Source organism: Rhyacophila brunnea, unplaced genomic scaffold (genome assembly GCF_057557595.1).
Source record: "Rhyacophila brunnea isolate RB1 unplaced genomic scaffold, BYU_Rbru_1.0 scaffold_11, whole genome shotgun sequence".
NCBI lineage: Eukaryota > Metazoa > Arthropoda > Insecta > Trichoptera > Rhyacophilidae > Rhyacophila > Rhyacophila brunnea.
The window spans coordinates 3,003,063-3,029,540 of record NW_028232763.1 but is presented as its reverse complement, the minus strand read 5'-3'; the positions used below and the strand labels follow the sequence as shown (position 1 = coordinate 3,029,540).

The 26,478-nt window shown below is 33.2% G+C and overlaps 1 protein-coding gene across 3 annotated transcripts in view; it reads right to left on the bottom strand.

Annotated features, from left to right (window-relative positions):
- Window positions 1-7,868: 7,868 nt before the first annotated feature.
- The window catches only part of LOC147078282 (ATP-binding cassette subfamily G member 4), a 120,895-nt gene continuing 102,285 nt past the window's right edge, over window positions 7,869-26,478 (bottom strand). For all 3 annotated transcript variants that reach the window (XM_085958228.1, XM_085958212.1, XM_085958220.1), the window contains exons 7-13: window positions 23,125-23,333; window positions 22,528-22,688; window positions 21,007-21,175; window positions 18,349-18,449; window positions 16,270-16,425; window positions 14,097-14,282; window positions 7,869-11,840 (exon numbers count right to left, since the gene is read on the bottom strand). In XM_085958228.1, coding sequence (XP_085814354.1) covers window positions 11,682-11,840; window positions 14,097-14,282; window positions 16,270-16,425; window positions 18,349-18,449; window positions 21,007-21,175; window positions 22,528-22,688; window positions 23,125-23,333 — 1,141 coding nt within the window. In that variant the 3' untranslated portion in view covers window positions 7,869-11,681. The remainder of the gene's footprint in view (window positions 11,841-14,096; window positions 14,283-16,269; window positions 16,426-18,348; window positions 18,450-21,006; window positions 21,176-22,527; window positions 22,689-23,124; window positions 23,334-26,478) is intronic.

Here is a 26,478-nt window from a genome sequence, read left to right as displayed (position 1 = left end):
CATATTATTAAATATTGTTTATAACTAGAGTGCTGGAAGGGCTATGAATGCTATGATCTATGGCCTCCAAATTAGTAGAGCCCCCAGAACCGGAACGGAAAAATATTTTGAAATAATTCGTAAAAAAATATATGCATTAAGCTTGATAACTAGATTTCAATTATTATTGTTTTAATTAACACAGTGACCTATCTAATTGCCGGTGTTATGTAAAACAGTCGCAATTATTATAAAGTAATTAACTGAAAATACTTACCTCGCGTCCTTGGCTCGTACCGAGACAAGATGCTGACCCAATGTCAGGGTTTCTTCTAGTCTTAATGAACATAATAAACATTAATAAACATTATTAATTCAACCAATTAAATAAATAGCTCAAAAGGGCGCCTTCATCTTTATTGCTAGGTAGCTACTCGTACTTTTCATGAAGCAGAGAAGACGGTCAGGAAGTACTAAAATCACAGAACTGATAATAAATAGAATTCCGATAGGCTATAATATAACAATACAGTAAATTTTGAAGCAGGGTTTTGAATATGTGAGTGTCCTACGAAAATGAACCACGATAAGAGGCGTCTAGTTCCAAAAAGCGATAAGTCCACATTTGGTCATAATCGCGAAAAAAATACGCACGTACTCTTTGTATAATTTTACACAATTACCTTTAATAATAATTAATTTACCCAAAAAGCGACAAAAAAATATTTTAAGTTTCGATTTATTACAAAAAGCGCCAAGTCCGTGTTTCATATTATTTAAAGCTTGGTTTATTTCGCACGTGTTTAAGTCAGCCAATAATGGAACGTTCAATATTGGAAATGGCGTCTCCCATGCTGTAGCATTCGGTAAATTCATGACAGTGCCACGGAAATATGTGCCTTAAGCAGGATAAATTAAAAAGTAAGGTTCAAGTAATTTTATTTTGCCTATATTTATTACATTCAAGAGTTTATCGGCTGAAACAAATTGCCATTTGGTTCTAATTTTGACATAGAATACAACGGAAAAAATAATCTCATGTTAAAACAAATAATTGAAGCTTGAAACATAAAAACGTTGTTTCCCGCAAATATCGAATTGTGGACTTGTCGCTTTTTGTAATTAGACGCCTCATATATAGACTTACTTCTATAAAGAAGTGCAATAGTGTGTGTAATACACCAATACAATGATTAATCCGAGAGAAGTTGTCAGTATCCGACGTATGACGTTTTCTTGACACATGTTTAAATTTATCCCATATTCTTCCTTACTCGAGATCGGTCGCCTGCTTCTCCTTACCCGGTAGATATTTCAGTTCCCATTATTTCTGAGTTCCCTGACTAAAATCTAAGAACGATTCTATTTTTTCACAATCTTTCACAAAGTGTAAAACACAATTCAATAGTTATAAACCACTGGAAAGTTTAGTGGCAACATAACTAATATTTTTAACACTAGCGCATCTATTCTGTACACAAGGCTGCTATCGGCGGCTATCGAGGGTAGTTTATCATATTTATGTAGGCATTGAGATATAAAGCTGGGTACTCATTACCGAGCCGTAACTGTAACCGTTCCAGATACTGTAACCAACTTTAGATGCGAAATAATTATTTATTAGGTTCGTGAACTAATTATTTGGCGTCCATACTTTTTATTGTATCTACAATAGTCACAGTTACAGCTCACTAATGAGTATCCGGCTAGTCTAAACTGTCAAAACTGTCTATCTCGCTCTAAAAGTTTACACAGTCAAGCATGGTCCCCACAAGAGGGAGCTGACAGGGCTCTAGCCTGCGGGCCCGGGCTCATGGGGGGCCCGGCGTGGCGAGTCGACCAAATAAGTGAGATAAACACACATCACAAATTTAATCTAATATTAAAAAAGTCGCCTGCGGCGCCATTTTCCTTATATTATAAAATATATGATTGTGCGATGTAATTTTAAATTGTGTCATTATTTGATATTAACTAAATAATTCAAGTGGATGTAAGTACCTATTAAATGTACACTTAATACCCTTAATTTTATCGTGAACGCCATTTGGAAAACGTTACTGTAGAGCGTCACACTGCCTTTAACCTTGGCGATAGGTAGAGGGGGGGGGGGCGACAAAGATCCTAGCCTTGGGGCCCGCATCAGGATGTGGGGGCCATGCAGTCAAGAGAGGGGCTGTTGAAACATAGCACTTTTTGACCGTTTAGACGGCTAACTTATTGTAACAATTAACCACCTCAATACGTAAATATGATTAACTACCCTTGAAGTGCCGTCTTGTATATACAATAGATCAGGGATGGCGAACCTTTTTATGTACGCGTGCCAAAATTTCCCAAATAATATATTTTTCAACTGTCCGACGTGCAATCGATTGGTAAACATAATATTATGAAAAACTGAAGAAAATAAGCATGGCTATATCGTCATTATTTTTTAATATTACATATAAGTAAGTACTTAATTATATATTTATTTGTAAAACTTTTCTATAAAAAAACATTTTTTAAATATAAGTATATAAAATACCTAGTAATATTTCTTTTCTCTTCAAAATGAAACATTCGCGTGCCACAAGTTCGGCATCCCTGGTATAGATGGATGGTTTATTGCAGGCATGTCAGCATGCACGATTTTGATCGATCGGCCATGGAATTGAGTTGAGGTTATTTTTTTATGAAACGATACGTACAGACTTCTATGCTTCATAAAAAACTGCCACTGCTCTCAAATGTAGTAATACCTGTATTCGTTTCTTTATGTTTAATATAATGTGCCGCCCCTATGTAATGTATGACTTGCCTACCCCACGGGACGACACTGGATGTAAGTGCGTAAAGACTACGATGGGGTGATATTGAAAGAATGTCAGACGACAGGACACCAAAAGATTCTGACTATGTGGATGTCGTAACGGAACGACGTAGAGGACGACTCCGAAAGAGGTCGATTGACTGTGCGGAGGAAGATTGTAACAGGATAGAAAGGTCGAATAACTGAAAAATATTGGTAAGAGATGGGAGCCAATGGAGGACACGTGTAAAAGTAGTCTACGGTCTGGGATTTAGTGTAAAAAAGAAAAATTTGTAAATAAATTAAAATTAACCTTGGAATAGATTGATTTTTCTGAATTATGCATTACAAATAATTACTAGGTACTTTTGTATTATGCAATACATGGAGTAAGGTATAAAAATAATCTAATTATTACCTCATTCCACCTGTGATTAGACAGTGTTAATAATATCTATGTAATTGTAACGCAATGCAAATTATTTTGATTGTGAAGGTTGTTTTTAATTGGGTAGGTATTGTTATTAAAGACATTATGTTATAATTGTTTGCACATACCGTTGGAAAATGTGCATAGACTAGAATACTTACTGCAGTTTTATAATGGTTAATAATAAATGGTTACCTTTATAATAACTGCCACTTATGTGGTTCATTTAATTTAATATTTATTTAAAACGCATTAATATGTGTCTTAGTTATTCAAATCTAAGTGCCAAGCGTAAAGTATTAATAATCATTATCTACTGAAAACCTACGGAGGAATTCAATTCAAGGATAATATTGAAGGTACCGGGAGGTAGTTTTTGTGCCATATTTTATACCTTTGATTATACATAACGATCTGTCACCATACAAAATGAAATATCAGACAACTGATCTAAAAGATGGTATGAGGTATCGTCAGTCATCCATCACAAATACTCATATCCTGTATATTATTATTATAAACACAAATAATAATATTACATTATTGAAAAAATAAGACATGTTAGTCAGAGTAATATTTTCTAATAAAATATGTTTTCTTTTTCCATTACACAATTTCCACATAGAAAAGCACATTTGCCAGAGGTACAACATCATCATCATCAGGGGCGCGACAACCCGGTGTGGGTCCTGGCCTCCTCCAACAGCTCCCTCCACCTGTCCCTATCCAGTGTGGCCCCGATTTCCAATTTGGTACCCCCAGAATACGGCAGTCACTGGCAGCTCCATCCAACCAGCGAATCTTTGGCCTCCCTCTTCTTCTACGTCCTATTGGATTGCTGGACATCACTCTCTTTGCTGGTTCGTTATCATTCATACGGTGCACATGACCTAGCCATCGCAGTCTCCCAATCTTAATTGATTGAACTGCGCTGCAATCTTCGTACAGCCCGTAGAGCTCAGCATTATAGAGGTACAACATTTCCTCCTAAAAAAAATCTGTTAATATAATCGTTACTCTGTGGAGGCCTACATTCTCAGAGGTTTTTCAAAATGGTGTCTTCAAGAAGTATTTTCTGATCATGTGTATGTTCAGTAGCAAATTAAAAAAGTGCCATTCGTCATATTTAATAAATATGGTCAACACTAGGGAATCCAATCCCGAGCCAAAATTCTGATCCCGGGATTTCGGGATTACAATTTTACAATCCCGGGATCCCGGGACTGGTCCCGGGATTGGCATTTTTTTCCATTGTTAATATAAAATTTTAATATTTACAAATAACATTGATAAAATCGGTCAAAAATAAATCTAGTATAATTTATACTATTTAAGACATTTATTGTTAATATTGTATACGTTCAATCTTGGAAATACACAAGTTTAATGGAGTAAATAATATTGTAATATAAATAATAATGTGAATTTAATATGAGATTGATGTTTCTGATAGTAAAGACATAATGAATGGATTAGCGAGTTTTAAAATAGTAAAGCAAATAATCATGGCGTACTTATGGCCTTTCCGCATCATAAATCAAATTAGTCAGCCAAATATGAAACTGCCGTAAAACGTATGATATCATGGTAGAATTACTTTGTTAAAAGTGCGAAGCATTGTTTTTTTCCAATCTTTCTCATTTTTAATAATTCATGTGAAAAAACAAAATGAATCGGCATCCTACACATGGGTTTAAATCAAACTTCATTCAAACTCAGTTTATTTTTAATGTATTTATTTTTTATGTTTTATTTTCGCTTTTATTTTATTTTCCATAAAAATTGATAAAAAAATCAATCCCGAAATCCCGGGATTCGGGATCCCGGGATTGGAATCCCTAGTCAACACCTATTGCCATCTATTATAAGTCATGTTAGTAATATCATTACCTACCTTGATTTAATCACAAACCTAGTTACCTTTCATTGGTGATGTTTGAAACACCTCCATCTGAAACAGTATAGTTATTAGAATTTATTTGCACGAGTCATAGATGGGTCGATAGCTCAACTCACCCTGACAGTGAGCGATGTGAGTTTTTGATTCAATTCATTTCAAGTTTTTTATAGGATTTTTTAAAATAGATTTTTGAAGTTTTTCAAGATGATATTGTATTTTTAATCTAAAAATCTTAACAGTATTGAATAAAAAAGTGAACATAATCTTATGACTACGTTTTTAATGTTCAAAACAGTCCTTTTTAGATGTGTTGGTTTAAAATTCAAACTATGCAGAACCGAGGGCATTAGACTGTAATATTCTTCTGTTAGTTTTAAAAATACATATGCCAAAGTCACACATAATATTTGCATAGTATCAAGTAAAAACCAAATATTTACACACTACAGACTAGCACATCTCTACTTTATATGTAAATATTGCTTTGGATGTATCTTAGAATATATTATAATATGAATAAATAAAATGGCCGCGCGCTTACGCTCCAGGCTTATAATGTTGTGGGTCTTGGGTTTGAATCCCGGGTCTGGAAAATTGTTTTTTAATGTGTGTTTGGACCTAATAGGTAGGGCAAGTGGCTAATATCCATTTCGCGTAAAAAAAAAAATGTGTGTCGTCTATCTAGTTTTCCAGATAATGAAACATAATCATAGCATTAGTGCACACCGCCCTTTAATGTGTGTTGTGAAGGGTTGATAGGAACTCTGCCGAAGGTGGCAAGAGGAGATATAATAATAATAAAAAAACTTATGCTGAAATTTTAAACGGTAAATGTTTTCGAACACATTAATCTATACTATAATTTGAGAATATATTTGGATGTGGCTATGTACCGTCGCTTCGGTTTTTCTTTATACAAATCCACGCACGCAGACGGATTTCGAAAGAATTTGGACAGTAGACGGAGGCCGACGAGCCGGACTGCGTGGTCGGGGTCTCAAATTTGAGATTTAACCCGTTGCACCCCGAGGACAGTTTTACGGTCATTGCGGAGAACGCCGCCGCGTACACGGTCTTTAAACGCGGAATTTAATGCTGCAACCCCCATTTTTTTGAAAATGTCGCTTGAATGTGTATATTTAAAAAATATTGGCATTTATTTCAGCCCGATCGGAGGTCAAATGGCAAAGTCAGATGCAAATAATTGTGTTATTAGAATCGCTAATCGGCAGGGAGCCAACCGAGCCGGCGCGGTGCGGGCGACGCAGTGCTGCCACATTAGATCGGAATGCTTCACTCACGGACAATTGTATGTAGCGGCATCAAGAGTGGGGAGTAGTAAAAATCCATATATTTTCGCACCAAATAAATGGAAAAGCCACAAATATTATATATCGAAAAGCCCTGGAATAATGGATTGGATATTTATATTATATAGAAAAGCCTTAACATAATAAATTGAATATGTAGGTACTACTTTTTAAGATATTTAAATGCAATACATTTACAAAAATATACTTACTATAGTATGTTAAAAATAAAAATCTCTAATATTATATTTATTTACTTTTTTAAATTCAATCCTTTGCACTCTACCAAAATAATATTAAACCATTCCACTCCTGGGCAACGCCGGGTGATACTGCTAATATCTTATAAGGATAAGTGAGTGTATTCTTTTATAGCCCATCTGTCACAATCTTTGCACACGAAAGTGGCGTAATAAAAATTTTCTTTTCGTTTGGTTTTGATTATTTTTATTAAGATTCAAAGAGTAGTTTTGGATGAGATTGAATTGGGCACTAGAACTTAAGGGCTGATTCAACATGAACAACTCAAATATTGTAAAATTAACAAAAATCCTCTTTCAAAGTGATAAAATATATTGTTTAGAGTAGAGCGGCAAACCATTCTATTAGATCACGTGACGTAGGACATTAAAATTAATTGTATCCATTTGAAACATAACAAACTTTTTTATACCACAGCCCCCGAAATCAGAAAAAAAATCCAAGACCCCCCCACAAAAATTTTAGTCTTTAGTGACCAATAGTACTTTATTTACCATTAATTGTTATATAGGTACACTAATTTTATTAAAAATAATAGAACATTTTTCATTTACTTGTTTATAAAGCAAAAATAGAAAAAAAAAACAAACAAAAATTAACTTACTTATTACAGTTACGGCCTACAAAAACAATTTAATATGAGGGGTGACTGCATATTTTTACATAATAAATTAATATCCAGTACAATGTTTGAAATGTTAATTCGCAGGGTTTGCTCCAAAGTCTACGTTGAAAGACACGGTCAGTGTTTATTTTTTATTTCCAGTAATGATGAAAATGCTGTTTCGCATAGGTATAATATTGTCTCAAAAGGAATTATGATTAACAATGCTGCTTTTGCGATTGATGGATATTCTTGCTGTCGCCTTATCCAAAATTCTGCAAGACTTCTTTCATTAAATTCGACTTCAAGGGAATTATCTGATCTAATAATATCAATCAATTCTTGAGCTGTCCAAGTAATATAATCATATTTTAAGAATTTAGCAAATGGTGTTCTTATCCAATAAAATTGTACCTTTGGTCTTCATTTAAGATTGGGAGATATTCTTTGTTGAAAAACTGAAATATTTAGCTGCTCCCTGGCAAGAGCTCCAGGCCCCAATAGGGAGCCGCGCCCCCCAGTTTGAGAAGTACTGATCTAGACAATTAGTGTATGGAAATGTATAAAGAAAAATAGCAGTTTTTATAGGATTTTTCGTTTTTATTTCCATGTCCAAGTCTTCCAAAAATTTTTCCCACATTTACAAAACTTACCAAGTAAAATTGCATATAATAATAAAAAAAACTACATCTCTTATAAGACCACGACATTACATTTATTAAAAATGAGATATATTATTCAATCTTTCATAACAATCATTCAATTAAAAATAAAACCGAATATGAAGGTAATCAAAATAGAACTCATTAGAAACGTGTAAAACGTACAACATTATCATCCTACAATTAAGTGCAATAAAAATCTTTGGATTTACAAAACTACAGATATTTTTACGGCTGATTAATGATTGATATTAAAATAAACTATTTTTTTGTAATGAATTAACTATGTTTTATTGAATGTAACAAATTAAGTAAATAATTAGTTTTTTTTTTTTTTTAAATAATTAGGCCTCATGAAATTATCAAAGATTTAATTAATTTTACATTAATTTATGTTTGTTTGAAATTTTAAAATTTTATCAATAAGGGAAGAATACAATTAAATGATTATTTTTTATCTAATAAATTTAATGGACAAATTGTATAATATGTTGGACCATAATTAAGACACATTTAATGGTAAAACTACTCTAAAAAATATATATTTAAATTCTATTAAACATAAATGTAATTTTGGCAAGATACATACATTTTGTATTTATTTTTAAATTAATTAAAATTGATATTTACAATGAACTTTATGTGATATCCGGGGCCGAACACGTTCACTTATGAAGTCAAGAGAATTTGAAGTTATTGTCAAGCACAGAAAAGCTGCATCAGACAATATGTCTTCCTAAGTGAGAAGTGTGACCTCTTCGAAGGAGGTTTTCTTAGATACACAAGCTCACACATGCTTCAATATTCGTAATGATGAAGAAATAATGTGACTGGACTCTCGAGAACAAGCAGATGTACTGCGATTCAGTCACCAGCCGTTGATAGATGACAGCACCACAGTAAGAAGAATAACAATAATGAAATCATTAACTCTAAAACATCATATTTATTTACTATATATTTTTTTAACAGTGTCTTAATAAACATTCCATTTGGGTAATATTATATTTAAATATGTAGTTGTTTTCGTACTATATAGAAGGTATTATAAAATGATTTTTGAATGGAAAAAAAATGTTGATATATTCACACATTCGTAACGTTAAATTTGATATATATCAGTTTTTAACAAATAATGTGATTGCTGTTCTTGTAATCTAATTAAAATTAAATCAGTTTGTGTTCGTAGTACAAAAAAAACGTATTGATTTCTATAATTTAAAAAATTTATACAGTCAACGCGCGAAGTGGTGTAAATTCAATTAAATGTGTTTAAAATTCCGCAAAGGCATAAACTATCTATGTATGTGATATATGGAAGACTCAATGAGGAAAGTAAACGCTATCTAGGAATGAATAGGAATATATGAGTTACATATTTTTATAAAACTCATTTTAAAATGTTTGTTCATGAGTTAGGTTACTTTTCCACCGACAACCACAATTGTTTACTTATAACAAAGAAAAATATAATTTTAAATTTATACAGTTATTTAGACATCCTTATAACAAATATAATATATATAATACATTAAAAATCAATTTACATCAAGATGAACGTTCAAGTTATCATTTAAAAATTATTGTATTCAATACTAGGGTATTAATTTAATACACCGGTTTTTAATACGTTTAGTTCGAACATTGTGCGAAGTTGCACGTTTTGGCAAACGAATTAATTCTTTTGATTTTGGCGAATTGATGTCGTAGTATGAATGAACGATCAGTCCTCATACAGCAAGGCACAAAGTTAGAACTTTTTTTGAAGAAACTGGGTAAAAGAAATATTTAGATGTTTTTTTTTACAAAGCTGCCAGCATTTAAGTAACTACTCTTTATTTCAACCCGAAAGGCACACCGTCAGACTTAATTTACTTTAAATCAGTTTGAAATTCAATGTTTTTAATCATTTTATTAATTTAAAAAAAAATTATATCATTTCTATATTGTCAGTCCATACTTCTTGGCCGAGATATGCAAAAATCTATAAAAATCAGTACAGAGTTATTTACCGATTTACGGTTTTTTTTCTATTAAAAGAGGAATTGAATCGAAATATCATATTTATGAAACGATTCGATTATCACATTCATTATAAAATTTTGAGCAAACACGTTTAAAAATACAATTTACTTAATACTAGAAGTGAAGTGGAAAAATTGAGGAGAGAATAAAAGAGACCCAAGTACATATCATTGAAGCATTCTGCTGAATTTTTTACATTCTTGATTCTGTCTTCACCGTATCACCAAACATCAATTCGATCTGACAGCTGCGTATGCCACTTAAGATCAAAGTGTCAACATTGTATTGATAAGCCTTATTCGTAAAACAAAACTTTTCACAAAACCGAAGTACTTTTTCTTTTACTCAATGACCTATTCGCAAGATTTGAGAATGTAACAAATTTGAAAAAACCTAAAAGAAATATATAATAACTATCATAATGTAATTAAAACTTTGATCTAAAATAATAAATCCGACTACCAAAATTAAAGGAATTTGTGAATGACTTCAGAAAGGCGTATAAAAAAAAACTACTAAATTTTGTAGCAATTAAATGGGACGCATGTAGCTTATTTCGTATAGCAAATTGGCACAGATTCAAATCCTGCTGGGTGTCGTATTTTTTCAAAAAGATTTTATATTTAGTTGTTTTCAAATTATGTATATAGTTTACTATTTACGGCCCTCTTCTATCCGGTTCCTCAACTGTAGAGAAGTTAGGAAGGAATGGATAATAAATCAGGGGGGGTGGTATTTAAAACTTACGGCTAGATGAAACATTAAAATAATAATATAATTAATTAGTCTAATAATTTTTTGTTCACATACATAACGTAATAAATCACCAATATCATATCAAGACTTAACCTAATAAACTTAACTGTGAAGAACACAGCAGTCCATTACGCACATTTGCAGAAATACATCAACTATTAACTATTATAAATTCGTACAAAAGCTACGTAAAAAAAAACATTTATAACAAATAGTACTGCTTAGTTTATCAGTAATAATATCAATAATTTTGAAAAATTTAAATTGTTTCACATCAGTACGTTTTTATTACACAAACAGTTATCATATTTTTTTTTGTTTCTTGGCAATTTTGAAAAAGGGGCACAACATTAATTAATATATTATTTACACAATGACATTACGTTACACTTACAACGATTATTTATTTTATGTAATAATTTGAATATAAAAAGCTTCCTGCGCTCTTTCTGTGTGGTTTTGAAATAAATTAAAATGAAATGAACAATTACTTCAATGATACTTTTAACCTGTGTTGACCGAACATTATTTAGTATAAAAGTTTTTGCTACGAAAAACGTTACATGTATAGAGTGTAGTTTTATAATAAATTTGTTCTCTCTATGTACACATAAATAATAATAATTATAACTAACATTTAAAAATTCTAAGACGTATTTCGAGACATACACTCAAAAAGTTGCTTTGATAATAACACAATTAATTAAAAAAAAAAACTACAAAATTAACTTAAAACATTTTCGAGTTTTTAAAATTAAACACTCAATATAAAATTGATTGTATTTTACTTATGCATTAACACGCAAGTAATTATTTAAATGAAAACGAAAACTGAGTGTCATTGAGCAACTTGTTAAGTGAATGATGTATGTGAATAATTGTCTTTTGCTACAATTAAATTAAAAAATGTCAAGACAGACACAGATATTGATATGCGAGTGTCTGCATGTAAAACAGTGTCTATCTGGTAGCGCGGAGCTTCCAACTGAGGAAGAGGAATGCGGAGATCCTCAGGACCACGAAGATGACGCAGAGAGCTGCAATGTCGAGGGTGAAGTCTGAGTTCAACATGTCCAGCTCTTCGAGAGTTGTCGTCGGCGCCTTGAAGTGGCAGTATGTCTGAAATATTAAAACAATATTGAAGGTTATTCGGTAGATATGAGTGCCGTCATCCAAACCACTAATTTGAAGATGAAATACCGCATTAAAAATAAATGAATTATGAATAACAAATTGCTTCTTTTTCAGAATTATCTAAGCATAATCGTACAATGCTGCAATTGCTACGAATGGTGTAAATCAGTTATAAATATGTATAAGTAACAAAATTACAACGTGAGAAACTAGTGACACCATTAAATGTTATGAAATTATTGAGTCTATAATGGTACCTACCTAATATTTGTAAGAATATATAGTAGGATTGTTCCATTGTTTGTTTTCCCAAGGTGCAGAATTAATTTGCCATTGGTAATACCAATTGGGAAAACAATACATAACTGTGTTTAATCAAATCGCTTCAGATATTTATATATTCCACTTATGTGAGGTGAGTGTAGGTGGACATTGTTTTTAAATTGGGTTTATTTAGTTCATTCGGAGTGTTTCCGTGTACTTTTTTATTCATATTACCATGTCATTTACGGTATTAAATATACACTTATTTTTCTTTGTTTTTTATGACATGTCGTAAACGCTTTTAAATTGTAATTTATCACATATGTCATTATATGTCGAATATACTGAACATAAATGCAGTCTGAAATTTTCTAGTTAAGTTAAATATGATAGAATGAATTATCATGCGTTACCGCAGGGTTTCCCAAACTTTTTCTGCAATGGAACACTTCCAAACCCAAATGCAAACCCGGAAATTTTAACGAAACACTTAGTTTATTTTGTAGGTTATTTATTAGCGCAGCTAACCGTTCTGCCAATTTTGGCAACTGTCGTTGAACTGACAAGACTTGTCAGCCGGTCAGTTAAAAACAATATACCCCATCTTTTTCATGCGCACGGTGTGAGAAAAGATGGTCCTCCGCTTTACCTAGATCATGGCCCCCGTATCCCGAAGCGGGGCCCCTACTTATCGCTAAGGTTAAAGGCAATGTGACGATCTACAGTTGCAAATTCTAAATGGTGTTCTAGGTAAAATTAAGGGTATTTTTAGCGATTTTTTGTATTTGTAATACACATACTTTTATGTTGATATGCACAATTAGAGGGCTCGCACATCAGAACTCGCCGCATGCGTCTTACGACGAATTCGTCGATGTGACGTCATCGTAAACCAAGAAACAAACGTTATCAAATGGACCTTCGCAGATTGGCCGATGCAACTGCAACTCTGCGACCCTGCGACATTCGTCTAGTTGCAATGGCCAAAGCGTGCATGTCGATCTCGGGAATGTCGCCTCCGCGCAAGCGCACAGCCTGCGGCCATCGGCCATTTCTGTTTCTGTCTCTGTCTACACTGTCATTGCTCGCTCATCGCGGTGAGCGTTTGACGTTTGTTCATACAATCAACACAATAAAAATGGCAGACGAGAGACTTCTCTTTTTTCGTGTTTGACGTTTGCCGCTGGGCAGATGTGCGAGGATGTATGATGCAACATTCATCGAAAGTCTTAGAACTTTTGATTTATGGCCGTTAAGCACACAAGGCGAATTGTGATGTGCGAGCCGGCTTATGGACATGTCAAATATCGACAATAATCAAAAATTGTAAGTATGACAAAACCACATATTATTAAATATTGGTATGCTTGAAGTGAAACAGCGCCGCAGGCGACATTTTTTTACTATTAGTGCATGTTTGTGATGTGTGTTTATCACACTTGGATGGACGATCTCTCAGCCGGGCTAGAGGCCTGTCAGCCCCCCCCTTGTGGGAGCCATACCTATCTAGATACTTGACGTCATAAACATCAGTGGAGATTGATCATCACTCGCCTTTCAATATGAAGTAGATTCTTTGATTATTTTAGTTTTACTTATTTTACTTCTACTTAGTAGAAGATCTTTAAATGTGTTGCAGTGTATAAAACCTTTCCAAATGGTCGCGGAACACCTATTCAGGTTCGGCGGAACGCTGGTGTTCCGCGGAACATAGTTTGGGAAACCCTGCATTACCGTATACTGCAGTTATACAATAACACATTTACCACCATCTAAGATCTGTAATTGTTATTCTTTTCCTTTGTTAAAATCATTTATCTCTGTTTAATAGGTATTCCTTGTCATAGATACACACCATTTACAATTGATCAAGGACAAACATTCAGAGTAAACAAAACGAAAACTAAAGTAAAATTATTAATAAAAAAACATTTCAATAAATATATTAACAGAATAAATAATCAAAAGGCCGTTTACCTGGGAGCACTTTAGCTTTCCTCGTCCATATCCATAGGTGGCCAGAGCTGTACCTTCAAATCCGTATCGGATATATGAGAGATAAGTGATCCAGCGGAGGTACACTGGAATTGCGTCAAACGAAACGAAGAATCCGGAGAAAAGCAGGAAAGGCACCGACATCACTGGCGCCAAGAATACTCCGTTCTAGAAACATTTACAATAAAATCATGAAATACAGATTATATACGAGAGATATAAGATAAATTTCTAGGTTGACATTTATCATTCTAAGGACAATTTGTTTTAATGAAGGTATTATGACGTATAACGAATATTTTTTTCGGCTAGCAGAGGTGCGGAAGTATAAAATTTATGATTTTGACTGCAATATAACTACAGTGTACTACGATGGCCAAGCAGTAATGTGTCGGCTTATAACAGGAGTTGACTATGGACCTAGTAGGATGAGCAAGTGGCTAAGATCCATTTGTCGTAAAAACAAAAATCTGTTAATACAATGGCGACTCTGATCAAACATAGTGATGTATGTAATGTAATTATGATTTTGACACATTTTGTGAATTTAAAGTTTGAATTTATTTTGTTAATTTTTGAAATAAGAAACCGCTTCCTGAGTGCTTTGAACATCATTCTCTAATTGGCTGAGTGACATAAGGTATTCTTTCTTTCGACCATGTCCGATCCTAATAGGATCATAATATATGGGCCTCCACAGAGTAGAGGTTTACAGATTTTGTTTTGTTACGAGAAATGGATGTCAGCCACATGCTCAACCTATTAGGTCCATACCCTGACAGACACAAATTGAAAAACAATATGTGTACTTGCCAGACCCAGGATTCGAACCTGGGACCCACGGTGTGATAGTCCATTCGAAATTTTGACATTTGACATTCGAAAAGTGCAGTCATGTGGAATATGATAAAACCGTTCAAAACGTCATGCAGGTGCCGATGCAGTGCAGTTCAAAGTGAAGTGCCTCATTGTTGTTTTAGTGACTACGGCAGATTTTGCCAACTGACAATGTTCGTTTAAAGGTTCAAAATGTGCTACGGGATGGTAGCATCAGTCTGATAACATTTTAAATACCAACAACATTACACACGTTTTTTCCCGTACCGGCAGCCCGTGACAGTAGGCGACAAGCACCGTGACATGCACCTCAATTTGGGTCGCGCTTAAGAGACATTTTGGTAAAAATAACTTATTTGGAGCGGTGTCAGAGTCCCAAACAGGGCTTCGAACAGTTATTTTTTTTGTTTCGGTTATCGTTCCGGTTCAAGTAAAAAAAAATATATCGGTTCAGTTCCAGTTTTCGTTCTGAAAAAATAACGATTTTTCCGGTTTAGCTCCGAGTGATTGATTTTTAAATGTTTTTATTTGTATTAAAAAATATCTTCAACCATAATTTCCAACATTTTATGGTACTTGGTGGCCCGGCGCCACGCTCCAAAATTAATGGTGGTCATAAATTTGTAAAATGCTATGATAGCTGAAGTGGAGAGAAGATCATGTCAACACGCATGTTAGAACATGTACCGAACTGAAAAACCGATATTTTTTTTTCAGTTCGGTTCCGGTTTTTGTTCCAACAAAAATAACGGTTTTTGGTTCAGTTCTAGTTCGAAGCCCTGGTCCCGAAAGTGCATCCGAAAAAACTATTCCATGATGAAGTAACAAATTATTGCCAAAAACCAGTTACATTTGATATATTTTTTTTTAAACCGTGTTCTTCGCTCCGAGTGTAGCATATTATGTGTGGTTATGTTAACAGATGTTTTTACAAGAAAGTTGTCAGCCATTCACCCAAACCAATAGGTCGTTGCACTGAATCAAACGTAACATGCATTTTTAACTAATCGTGGCTTCAGAGATGGCTGCTATACCAACTGGATGTAAATATAACAATGACAATATTGCAAATTCTCACTTAAACTATATTGGGTTGGGAAACCCAATATACCTACAAATTAGCCCTTGTTTTTATTTTCTTCATAGGATTCCTTATAGGGCCAATTTTTCTGCAATTTAACTTAGCCAAAAGTATTTTTTAGAGTGCTATTTCTATTGAGTCTATTAATACTTCAGCCCAATTTCTTGCGCATTAGATAAAATGGTATTTGTGCACTTTACTTTCGGTATGGCGTCACTACAATGTAGCAGTAGTTACCTGAACATTCATAGCAGCGCCCACCACAAGGCCTACGCTCTGCGCCACGAATGAGATGAGGAGGCAGGCTGACAGGAACATGGAGAAGCGGAACCACTCCAGCGGCTGTGACGTCAGCAGGTACACAATCACCACGTAGATTATGCAAAATATCGCCTAAAAACAACCATTATTCAATTATTTTCAATAAAAAGGAAGAATTTTCATGACCTTACATAATTCAAAATCAACTGTAGAAAGGAAAAAAGGAGTAACCCTCAGTTTTTTTAAAATAGGTTTTATTGCATAATAACACTGTGCACAACTAAATACACGTGTCTAAAGGATGTAAGCTGCAAATGCCGATTTATTATCTAAATTTAGCTAGCAATTTAAAAAAAAAAGAAGGACGTGACGTGGGAAAAACGACTTAACTATCATTTTTGTTGGTTTTTTTTTTAATTAACTCGATAAATAATATCAGATTAGGGATATAAAAACCAAAATATTAATTATCATGCACTTCAAGGGTGTCTATTTTGTATTTTAATTTTCACCGAAAACCAATGACATTAATATGGACGAATCATCTGGAAAAATAAATGACATTCACTTTATTGTCGGGTCTGCCGAATGGCATAATCTGTTCTAACGCCATTACAATAAAGGTGATATTGCTATAAATTCCTGATGCTTTTTGTTGGGTCTGTTGAATGGTTCGGTTCGAACGGGTTCTCTCAAATGAACATTGACATTAGAAACACTGCTCTAACGCCATTACAATAAAGGTCGTATTGCTATAAATTCCCGATGCGTGATATCGCATAATGGAAATTGCGTGACGTCTACCTGTACATGCGAATTTACTTGCTAGCTACTGTATTGAGTGCGTCGTCCATTAATAATGTCATTGCCGAAAACCATAACAAAAACGTTTTTGTGCCTATTGTAAAAATTGATTTGTGTGGATTACGTCCCATTATCTTTCCAAAGTTGAAACGACTAAAAATTGAATTCTCATTATCTGAACAGTTAAGGAATTGATTGGAAGATGTCAAAAGGCAAAACACATCTGAAAAATATATTGAAATACAAATTGAGGACTTGACCAAATTAAGTAATTTACTTCAAAGTTAAGTATGTATACTAGTAAATTCTACGTAATTATTGTCAATATTCTGTAAATGGAGTCTTGTTGTCCCTTATCCTTAATCCCTTATTACTCTTCCAGGGAAAAATATTGATATTATTGTTATTAGTGCTTAAAGGGGCAAAAACGTTATAATTAGATACGTGGGAACCTTTAAACACATGAGTTTATGAAAAGTAATCAAATTTTAGGAATCAAATGCTACATACATCAGTGGCAAAGGTGGAGGTAAGCTGTTAAGTCATACATATTTGTTTTCATTGAAATAAGACTACAATATGCAGACAATGTTGGTTGGCTTTTAAAATTTAATTTAAAATAAACTCTGCGTACACCAAGCCATAATAGATAATAGTCAAAAAATACTCGTCTATCTATAAAATATCTAAAATTATGCAATTAAATCATACATAATTTTGAATATTTTCAAGATAGAATAATATTTTTTATCTATTATAGTTTGGTTTAAGCAGGATTAATGAATTTAAAAAAAATGAACTAACAATATGTGTAATATGTATTCTTAATCCAATGAAAACAAATAAGTATCAATGAAAAAGTATGCACAATTTTGTCGTATCGCCCAAAATATACTAAAACTATTATGGTTTGGATTAAGCAGGGTTCAACTGATTTTTAAAAGCTAACCAATACCATAATATTATGTCAATTATAGTCTTAGTCACATAAATACATATGACAAGTTTAATGTGCATTATATAATAGCCTTTCTCCACCCTACTGACATACAAAATAACGTTTCATACCAAGGAATCTTGTACATGTTTGAATCCTATTTTATGCATAAAATGTGGTGATGTGAGAAATATGACTTGTAATCCTTTAATTTTCAGCACCTCAAGAATTTCATTTAAACATTTTAAACAAAACACAAAAAAATAAATATTCTGCAATACAAATTTAAATTGAAACATGGCAACAAATCTCACCTGGAAAGGAATGTCTGAAATGGTAATGGCCAAGTAGTACGACCGTAAAGAATACCATCTGTTGAAATTTTCTTTTAGTAGCACAGGCATTTCCAATGGAACTGAAATAATACAAATACATTGGTGATATTGTGGGTAATAAATTTACAGTGCAATATTGTTACAGTCTTGCCATTACAGGCATACACATACAGTATCAATTATTATCTTTGCGAAACTAAAAATATCGTTAGCTGAAAGAAACAGTGAGACAACATAAAAAATTCAATTCATTAATGACTTTATGCTTCATATTTTATAAATAGTTAATTCAAGTATTTTAAAAAAAAACTTACTAAGACTAATGAATAAATTATCTGCAAGTTATTTTGAATTAGAAATTCAATTCTAGTAAGCTTCTCACTTGTATTTTGAGATTTATTTGCAAGGGTCGCGTCGCACTGAGATAAACATTAGTGTTACAAGCTTAACCCTTTCTAAGCGTTACGAATCCCGACTTAGTACAACAGTGCGCGTTGTTATTTCAAGCATCAATAAATCTTAATAAATGTCAGTCAAACATACACAAATAGAGTAGTAAAAAATCGGAGTCAAGTTCAAAAATGATTATGACAGAACCTAATATTTTATGTGACTCTAAAAATAAACATTCGTCGCCTAAAACTGATAAGAAATCACGACCAAGATTTCTTCATTGAAAAAATGCCGGCTTACTCGAGCGGCGCCATGACACTTACGAAATGGTGCTGGACTAATGCGTCGATGACAGATTAACAAGTGTAAGAACAGTTCAGTATTATAGTCTACGGCTACGATTTCGACAAATATGTCATACACATAATGAATAATAATATGGTTTATGACTTTTATGAGCATTTTTGTTGAGTGTGTTAAAAAAATATCAGTCATAAATAGCTCATTTTTATAGCATCCAGGACATCTCAAACTGTGTAACTTTTATTTGAACTCCCATACACATTGCAGCACTGCAGGTCGAGTATAAATAAATCATCCTTGAGAACTACTGGCTATTTGAGAGTAATGTACTTACCACCAGTGCCTGGTTTGTACCTACCATTGACCCCGAACTGAATGGAATCGAATGACACATAGTTTATAACAAAACGGTTTATTTTTCGAATACCTATTAGGCTATTACAATTCGTAAAATATTAAATTTCAAACACTTTTTGCACTTCTAAATGCTTTATAGTCACCACAATTTTATTTTCAAGTTCATTTGTTTTTTTTTTTATTATATTACTTCAATAACCTGTGGGTCTATTCTATACTTATCGAACACTAAAGTGATAAATAGTATCAAACTTAGGGTAGGTTTGTATCAAAATATTAGCACTTATTGTAACAATTACACGAAGTTGGTTTTTATTGTTGCAATAAGTGCGATATTTCAACAGCAGCAAGATAGGTGCTGTTAAAATATAGCACTTATTGCAACAATAAAAACCAACTTCGTGTAATTGTTACAATAAGTGCTAACATTTTGATACAAACCTACCCTAAGTATGATAATATTTATTACTTTATCACTTTAGCGGTCGATAAGTATAGAATAGACCCACTGGTACTAGAATAGGTAATCTCTTATTTTATTATAATGACATGATAGTAAGTAACTCGAGTTATTTTCGACTATAAATATAAGAAGAATTCTCCATAAAAAAAAATAGTAGTCATGAATCAAACCCTTTTGAATAGTGTTACGAAAAAAATAATTCTCAAGTGTCTGTCTCACACCAGCAGACGATGATTTGCCGCGCAGTGTATAAAAATTCAGTAGCGCGGGACCTGGTGTAGCGTAATACGACAATTTCCGCATTTATGCGGGAACGGGCATCTGATTGTTTGTGTCTTTTCTTTATAAATGGCTGATAACTAGGGTAAATAAATAATTTTTGTCTGTTTCACCTAATTCTATAACCAGAAAATAGTATTTAAAAATGTTAATCAATGATAAACAAAGAGACATATTGAATCGCGGACTCCTAGGTATATTTAAATGACACCTTGTTCAAATTATTTTCCGAAACTATTTACTCGCGGATAATATAATAGCAGATAGGCGAATGAATGCAATCTCCAAAAGCATTCCTTTTGTAAAAATATTTTGTAAATTCACTTTGATCAATGTAAATTTCGAATATTCTATTTAACAGTTTACGCACCAAATAGTTTTTCAATCATTAAAAAACAATATAACTTATTATATCGCAAACTCGTATCGTTACAAACACGTCAGTCAAATGTCTTCGACGCACATGCACTAAGAAGCGATAAGACACTATATACGCGGCAAATTTGAATTGGCCCGATGACTGATATTTTTTTATTCAAGACACGCTCCCGAAAAATATTTATTTAAATTAGATAGAACAAAAGTTTAGGCTATCCATTGACAGATGTCAAGAGAAGGATGATTTCTGAATAAATTAAATCAATGTTCGAATTATTCGCGCCTGGCCGAAAGGAGTACTAGGCAAACGAAAATCGAAATGACTTTAGTCAGCTGACGCGCGGATGACTCGCGCGTATAGGCTGACTAAAGTCAGTTGCCGCGTTAGAAAGGTTAATAAAAGTTCTTTATACAGTGAACTATAATTATTCAAAATGTTACAATGGTATAAAAGAAGCACTCACAGCTGAGAATGGTGATGGTCATAGAAGTGTACATAAGGAACAGCATGTTGAAGAAGAGGAAACCCAAATTAGATAAGACTTTGGCACCATCGTTTCCAATATCGTAATAGAGAGCACCGATTAGGAATCCAACCAGGATGTGGGCTAGCAGTCGGAGATACATAAGAGTCTGGAAGAAGAAGAACACGAATTGATTATAATTTTATAATTTTTCTACACATATTATGTATAAATCAAAATGTGAATCTTGACCACACTTATATGTGATCAATGTGTATACATACTGCCTTTTTACTGGTTTAACCACAATGGACATTAACTTTGACAAATTAAAAATTGTGGAAAAAGCACAAAAAATCACTTTAATTTACTATTACATAATATTCAATTTATATTGTGCAGTTTTCATATTTCTATCATTGTATTTCAATTAAAAAATATTTTATTTATGGAAAATGGGAATTTAAAAAAAAATAGCAGCACTTTCTATCGCTAAAAGCGATGTTGCCATAATACAGTGGTCGGAAAACTCATTAGTCAACAGAGCCAAATATCAACAGTACAACGATTGAGATATCTTTTGAGAGCCAAATTTCTTAAACTCAAATTGTATATGTAGGTACACCGTTTATTAACTTAATAAAACTTGATATCATATGTAATAATGATCTTATTTATTGATAAAAATTAAATTGTAAGTATGATATCCATAAAATTAAATCATGACAATGACTGACAAACACTTAGTTAATGTGAATACATAATAGCCATGAAGTGAACCGATGAAGTCAAGTTTTCATCGTGTTGTTTTTAATTTTAAGCACGATTCCAGGTTCTCATCAATAAGGCGACTTCTTAATTTACTCTTGATTTCCTCTCATAGAAATTGCTTTACTAACCACAAAACTTGCAATATTGACATTGTTGGAAGATAGTAATTAAATACAGAACTTGATTTTTCTTGACTCTTCTAAAGTTCCTCAACTGTTCTCTTCCTTGCATCACCGACAGGATATTTAGTCCTAAATGACATGACAGGGCGTGTTTAGTTGTAAAGTGTCTCTTCAAATTTGACTTCTTGTTATGTGCCAATTTTTCCCGACAAATAATATAGGTCGGTAGGCCATTGAAGTTTTGAATAAACGTGAAAGTCTCAGTCATTCAACTTTAAATTCATGGTTTTCGTCTTCCGTTTTTCTTTGTAGCCATGTCAAATAGGGCAGAGAGCATTTGTGGCAGAGGGGGCACTCAAGGGGCCAAAGTGAAAAAACATGTGGCTCACGAGCCGCGGTTTGCCGACCACTGCCATAATATATTATTTATTGTTTTACTTAACCATCATATTATAGTACATTATAATTAGTTCGTTCAACATACTGTCAACATCTTTGCATTGTCTCTCTATATATTTGATAAATAGTTGTAATTTATTCTGCAATTGCTACTGTCGTAAATTTACCATTCATAATATTATTAGTTATCTTACAATTCAAAATATTAAATTATAAGCAAAATCATTACCCAATCTCTTCTACTGAACAGAAGAGTTCTCTTGAGAACAACCCAGAACTGTTTTAACTCGCTGATTGGATATCGTTTTAGAGATGTGGAGAGAGTGTCATCGAGCAGGGCAGAGCTTACGTTGTCAGGCTTTTCTAGTTCAATGGAGACAGCACCATCGCCTGCAATAAACACACAATCATAAATTATCTTTTAATATTCACAATTAATTCATATTACTATATATACCATTTATTTAATGACATGCCCTTGTCTACTTTAGGAAATAAGCAATGAGGTTGGCCTTACTGGAAATGGTTGAGCTTTGATAAACTATTTATTTTATTCAAGGAAAAAGACAAGATTTGAGAATGGAACATTCTATATATTGAACATACATAATGTGAAAACGTCTCATGCAAATATCCACTAGAAATAATCTTTTTTAGAAAAAAAATACGACAACTGACGGGACTTGAACCTGTAACCGCTGGATTCGCACCAGTGTGCTTTTTTCAATTAAGCTATGAGCATCCTACTAAATCATGACGATTTTAACTGGTAGTTCTTACATGAAATGCTTATCAAAATCTTTTAAAAAATATAAAAGAATGTTACCTTTTCCTTTGGCAATATCGTTAGTGGCGTACGCTAGGACTCCATTGGACGGTACAATAGCATTGTGCTCCTCATCAGAGAACTTCTCATACGGCAAGAGAGACATCTCATTCTTGGCAAGTCCATTGGTCTGCGGGTTGAGCGCGTTCTCCAGGGTCTTTTTATTGCTCAGTTCGAAACCTTTCAGAGCCGGTAATACCTTTCCATCCCTGCAACAACAATGTGAGGAGAAATTAAACAAAATATTGATATTATTGGATTCAATTAACGTGATATTAATGTGCATAAAACAAATTATTAAGATAGAAATGTAAAACCAATCGCCACGCACCAAGGTTTTGAAGCTCTACTACTCTACTTTATAACGGTCAAGTCATAAAACCTAAGTAAAACAAAGCTCGTCAACTTTCTTCGAATAATGAATGCGCGTTACATTTACATGACAAACTTTAATGCATATTATAATGATACAGATGTAATTATTGATAATAACGTAGTAGGTTTTTGGGTTTCCACCGTGTGTCCTTCCTTTACTTGACATTTCGGGCTCATTGCAGAGACCATTATCAAGAGATGATAATATGTTTTATGATGAAAATGTAGTGTAGGTATGTGAATGTAAACATTGCTCTAAGAATGTCAAAAGGAATCCGATTAGCTAAGAGCAAACGTTGCTCAGAGTAATCTGTCAATCGTTACGACCAGGGATACCAGCTCGAATATTGGATTTTGCTAATAATGCCGGAAGCCATGATGTTTTTAACCGTAATCCATCATCCCTATTAATATTTTCAGGGTTTCTATGGATTTCAATGGCCTCCTTTACCAATCGTGCGAAATATCCTTTATTCCGACCCAATATCCTGGTTTCAAAGTCAAATTTGTGTCCTGTATCCATCGAGTGCTCGGCAATTGCTGACATCGTGTAATGTTTAAGTCGGTATGCCCTCTCGTGTTCACTCACACGCTTCTTTACTGTTCTAGAAGTTTGGCCTATATACTTTTTTTGGGCATCCGCGACAGCTTAACTTCCTAATTTTCCTTCTGACATTCTTAGAGCAATGTTTACATTCACACACCTACACTACATTCTCATCATAGAACATATCATCTCTTGATAATGGCCTCTGCAACGAGCCCGAAACGTCGAGTAAAGAAGGAAGAAGGACACACGGTGGAAACCCAAAAATCTACTACTATAAAAAACAACCGTGAAAGCCTCAAACATTATATTGATAATAACGTATTCTTTAACATGTGTTGAAGATTATCCCATACTTTTCATACATACGACATCCGTAGCCTATTATCTATTTTTACTTTTAATCCTTGATGAAACACCATAGAAATTAAATAAACTGCACAATCCTGTATGCCTACATATAGTTTTTCCACTTCTTCCATGAAAATTGTAATCAATATCTCTTGAAAGAGAGGTCCCTGATGCCAATCACCAATAAATTCCCCTAAAGCATTCCACTTTGTATCGACGCAATAGTAGTACCATCCGTTACAACATTTCACCCCTTTTCTTAACAGTTTGATTCCGTGTATGAATGATGTGTAATAATATGTATACATTTTTCCAGTTTCAGTATGAAGTAATTGAGCAAAGTAATTTTTGCATATGACACATTTCAACTTTCATTACCCATGTATGAGGCTACCATTAATAAAATAAACAGCTCACCTTATTTATAGCTTGAAATTACAATATTTTACAATTCTGCCGGCAGTCAACATAATTTATTACCAATTTGGATAATCTCCTATATATTATTATCCTACAGATTTGCCCGTTTTTGCGAGCGATTGTGTGCCTTATTCGTCACGTCCGATGGGTTCAAACGCCAAACACACTAATTGAACGTTCGAAATTCAAATAGGTCATATAGAGTATGAAAGGAAGGGTTTTCCGAATTTAAGTTATCTTGCGATATAATATTGATGTTTCTCTAAAGCTTTCCGGCACATACGTCACATTATTGACAATATGGGAATTTATTTTTTCACAATGTTTGCAACACTCGAACCGACTAAACAAAAATGGCCGCTTTAAATTTAAAATGCGTTTTAACCGATATATACAATCAATTTTCACAAACTAATCGTAATAAGATTGATCGATAAACATATTAGAACTGATTTATTTAAATTTTTATAAATTAAGTTCTCTGTTTATGTTAAGTTTCTACACCTCTGACGGAAATCAAGTCTTTTGACACTATAAATTTATTACGCTATGTATACTAACATACGGTATTTCAATTGACTCACCACATATTTACTTATGAGATGCATTCGAGTGACTGTAAGTTGAAGTGAGCACAATTTTATATAACTTAACACAGTCACAAAAAAATCACTTTTAAAAACAAGGTAACATACGTCATTATTTGTTGTTTATGTAAAAAACGACAGGTGATATTATTTACGTCTCCTAATGATTTAAAAATGCACAGCACTATATAATAACTCACATTTATAACAAGCACCCATAGATAACTATAAATATTCAAATAAACAATAACATTTATACGAATTCCGATTAAAACTGATCATTTCATTGAAACGCGGGCGTACGACATATCGGCGTTTTACGACACCAAGGAAAATTTTAACCTTTTCCACTCGAAATTTTTTTTATAGGTACATACCACCCACTCGAGACTTTTTCCCGCACAAAGCATAATTTCAATATAAAACATTTAATTGGTGAAAAAAATGTAAAAAATTTTTTTTTTTTTTATTCTGTAAAATAAATTTATAATGAATATACTGTACTTATTTTTAGTTTATTTATAATTCTTGATTGTGTGGTATTTCACAAAGCAATCTCCAATATGTAATCCTGGCTTATCACAGAATCGTAATGAAATAGCGGTATGTAGAGAACTGGCTTAAAGTGTAAATCGTCCATTATGACTGTAAATATGATACAAATGAATTGCCTTCAAATACACTTGTAATATAAGCGGCTGTCTCGTAAATTTCCTAAATTAGTTTCGGGCTCATAACAACTCATTCCCAGTGCGGTACACATTATCAAAAGATTTCTCAAAAAATAATAAATCGATACGTAATAATTTTCATTTGACTCATTAGAGTATTTCACATTATATAGGTTCCGAATCGGCATAATATACTAGTAAGTATTGTCATCAAAAACAGTATTCAAATATAAAACTGTAAAATATACGAGACGCCCCTGCGCAAGCGAGAACCAATAAAAAATATAAACACACTTCAAAATCATGCGTGACAAACACTTCACTCTAGTCTGGGAACGTTCAATAAATAAAATTTATGTGACAAAAAACATTGCTTGCAAGCGACGACCTACGAATAAAAAAA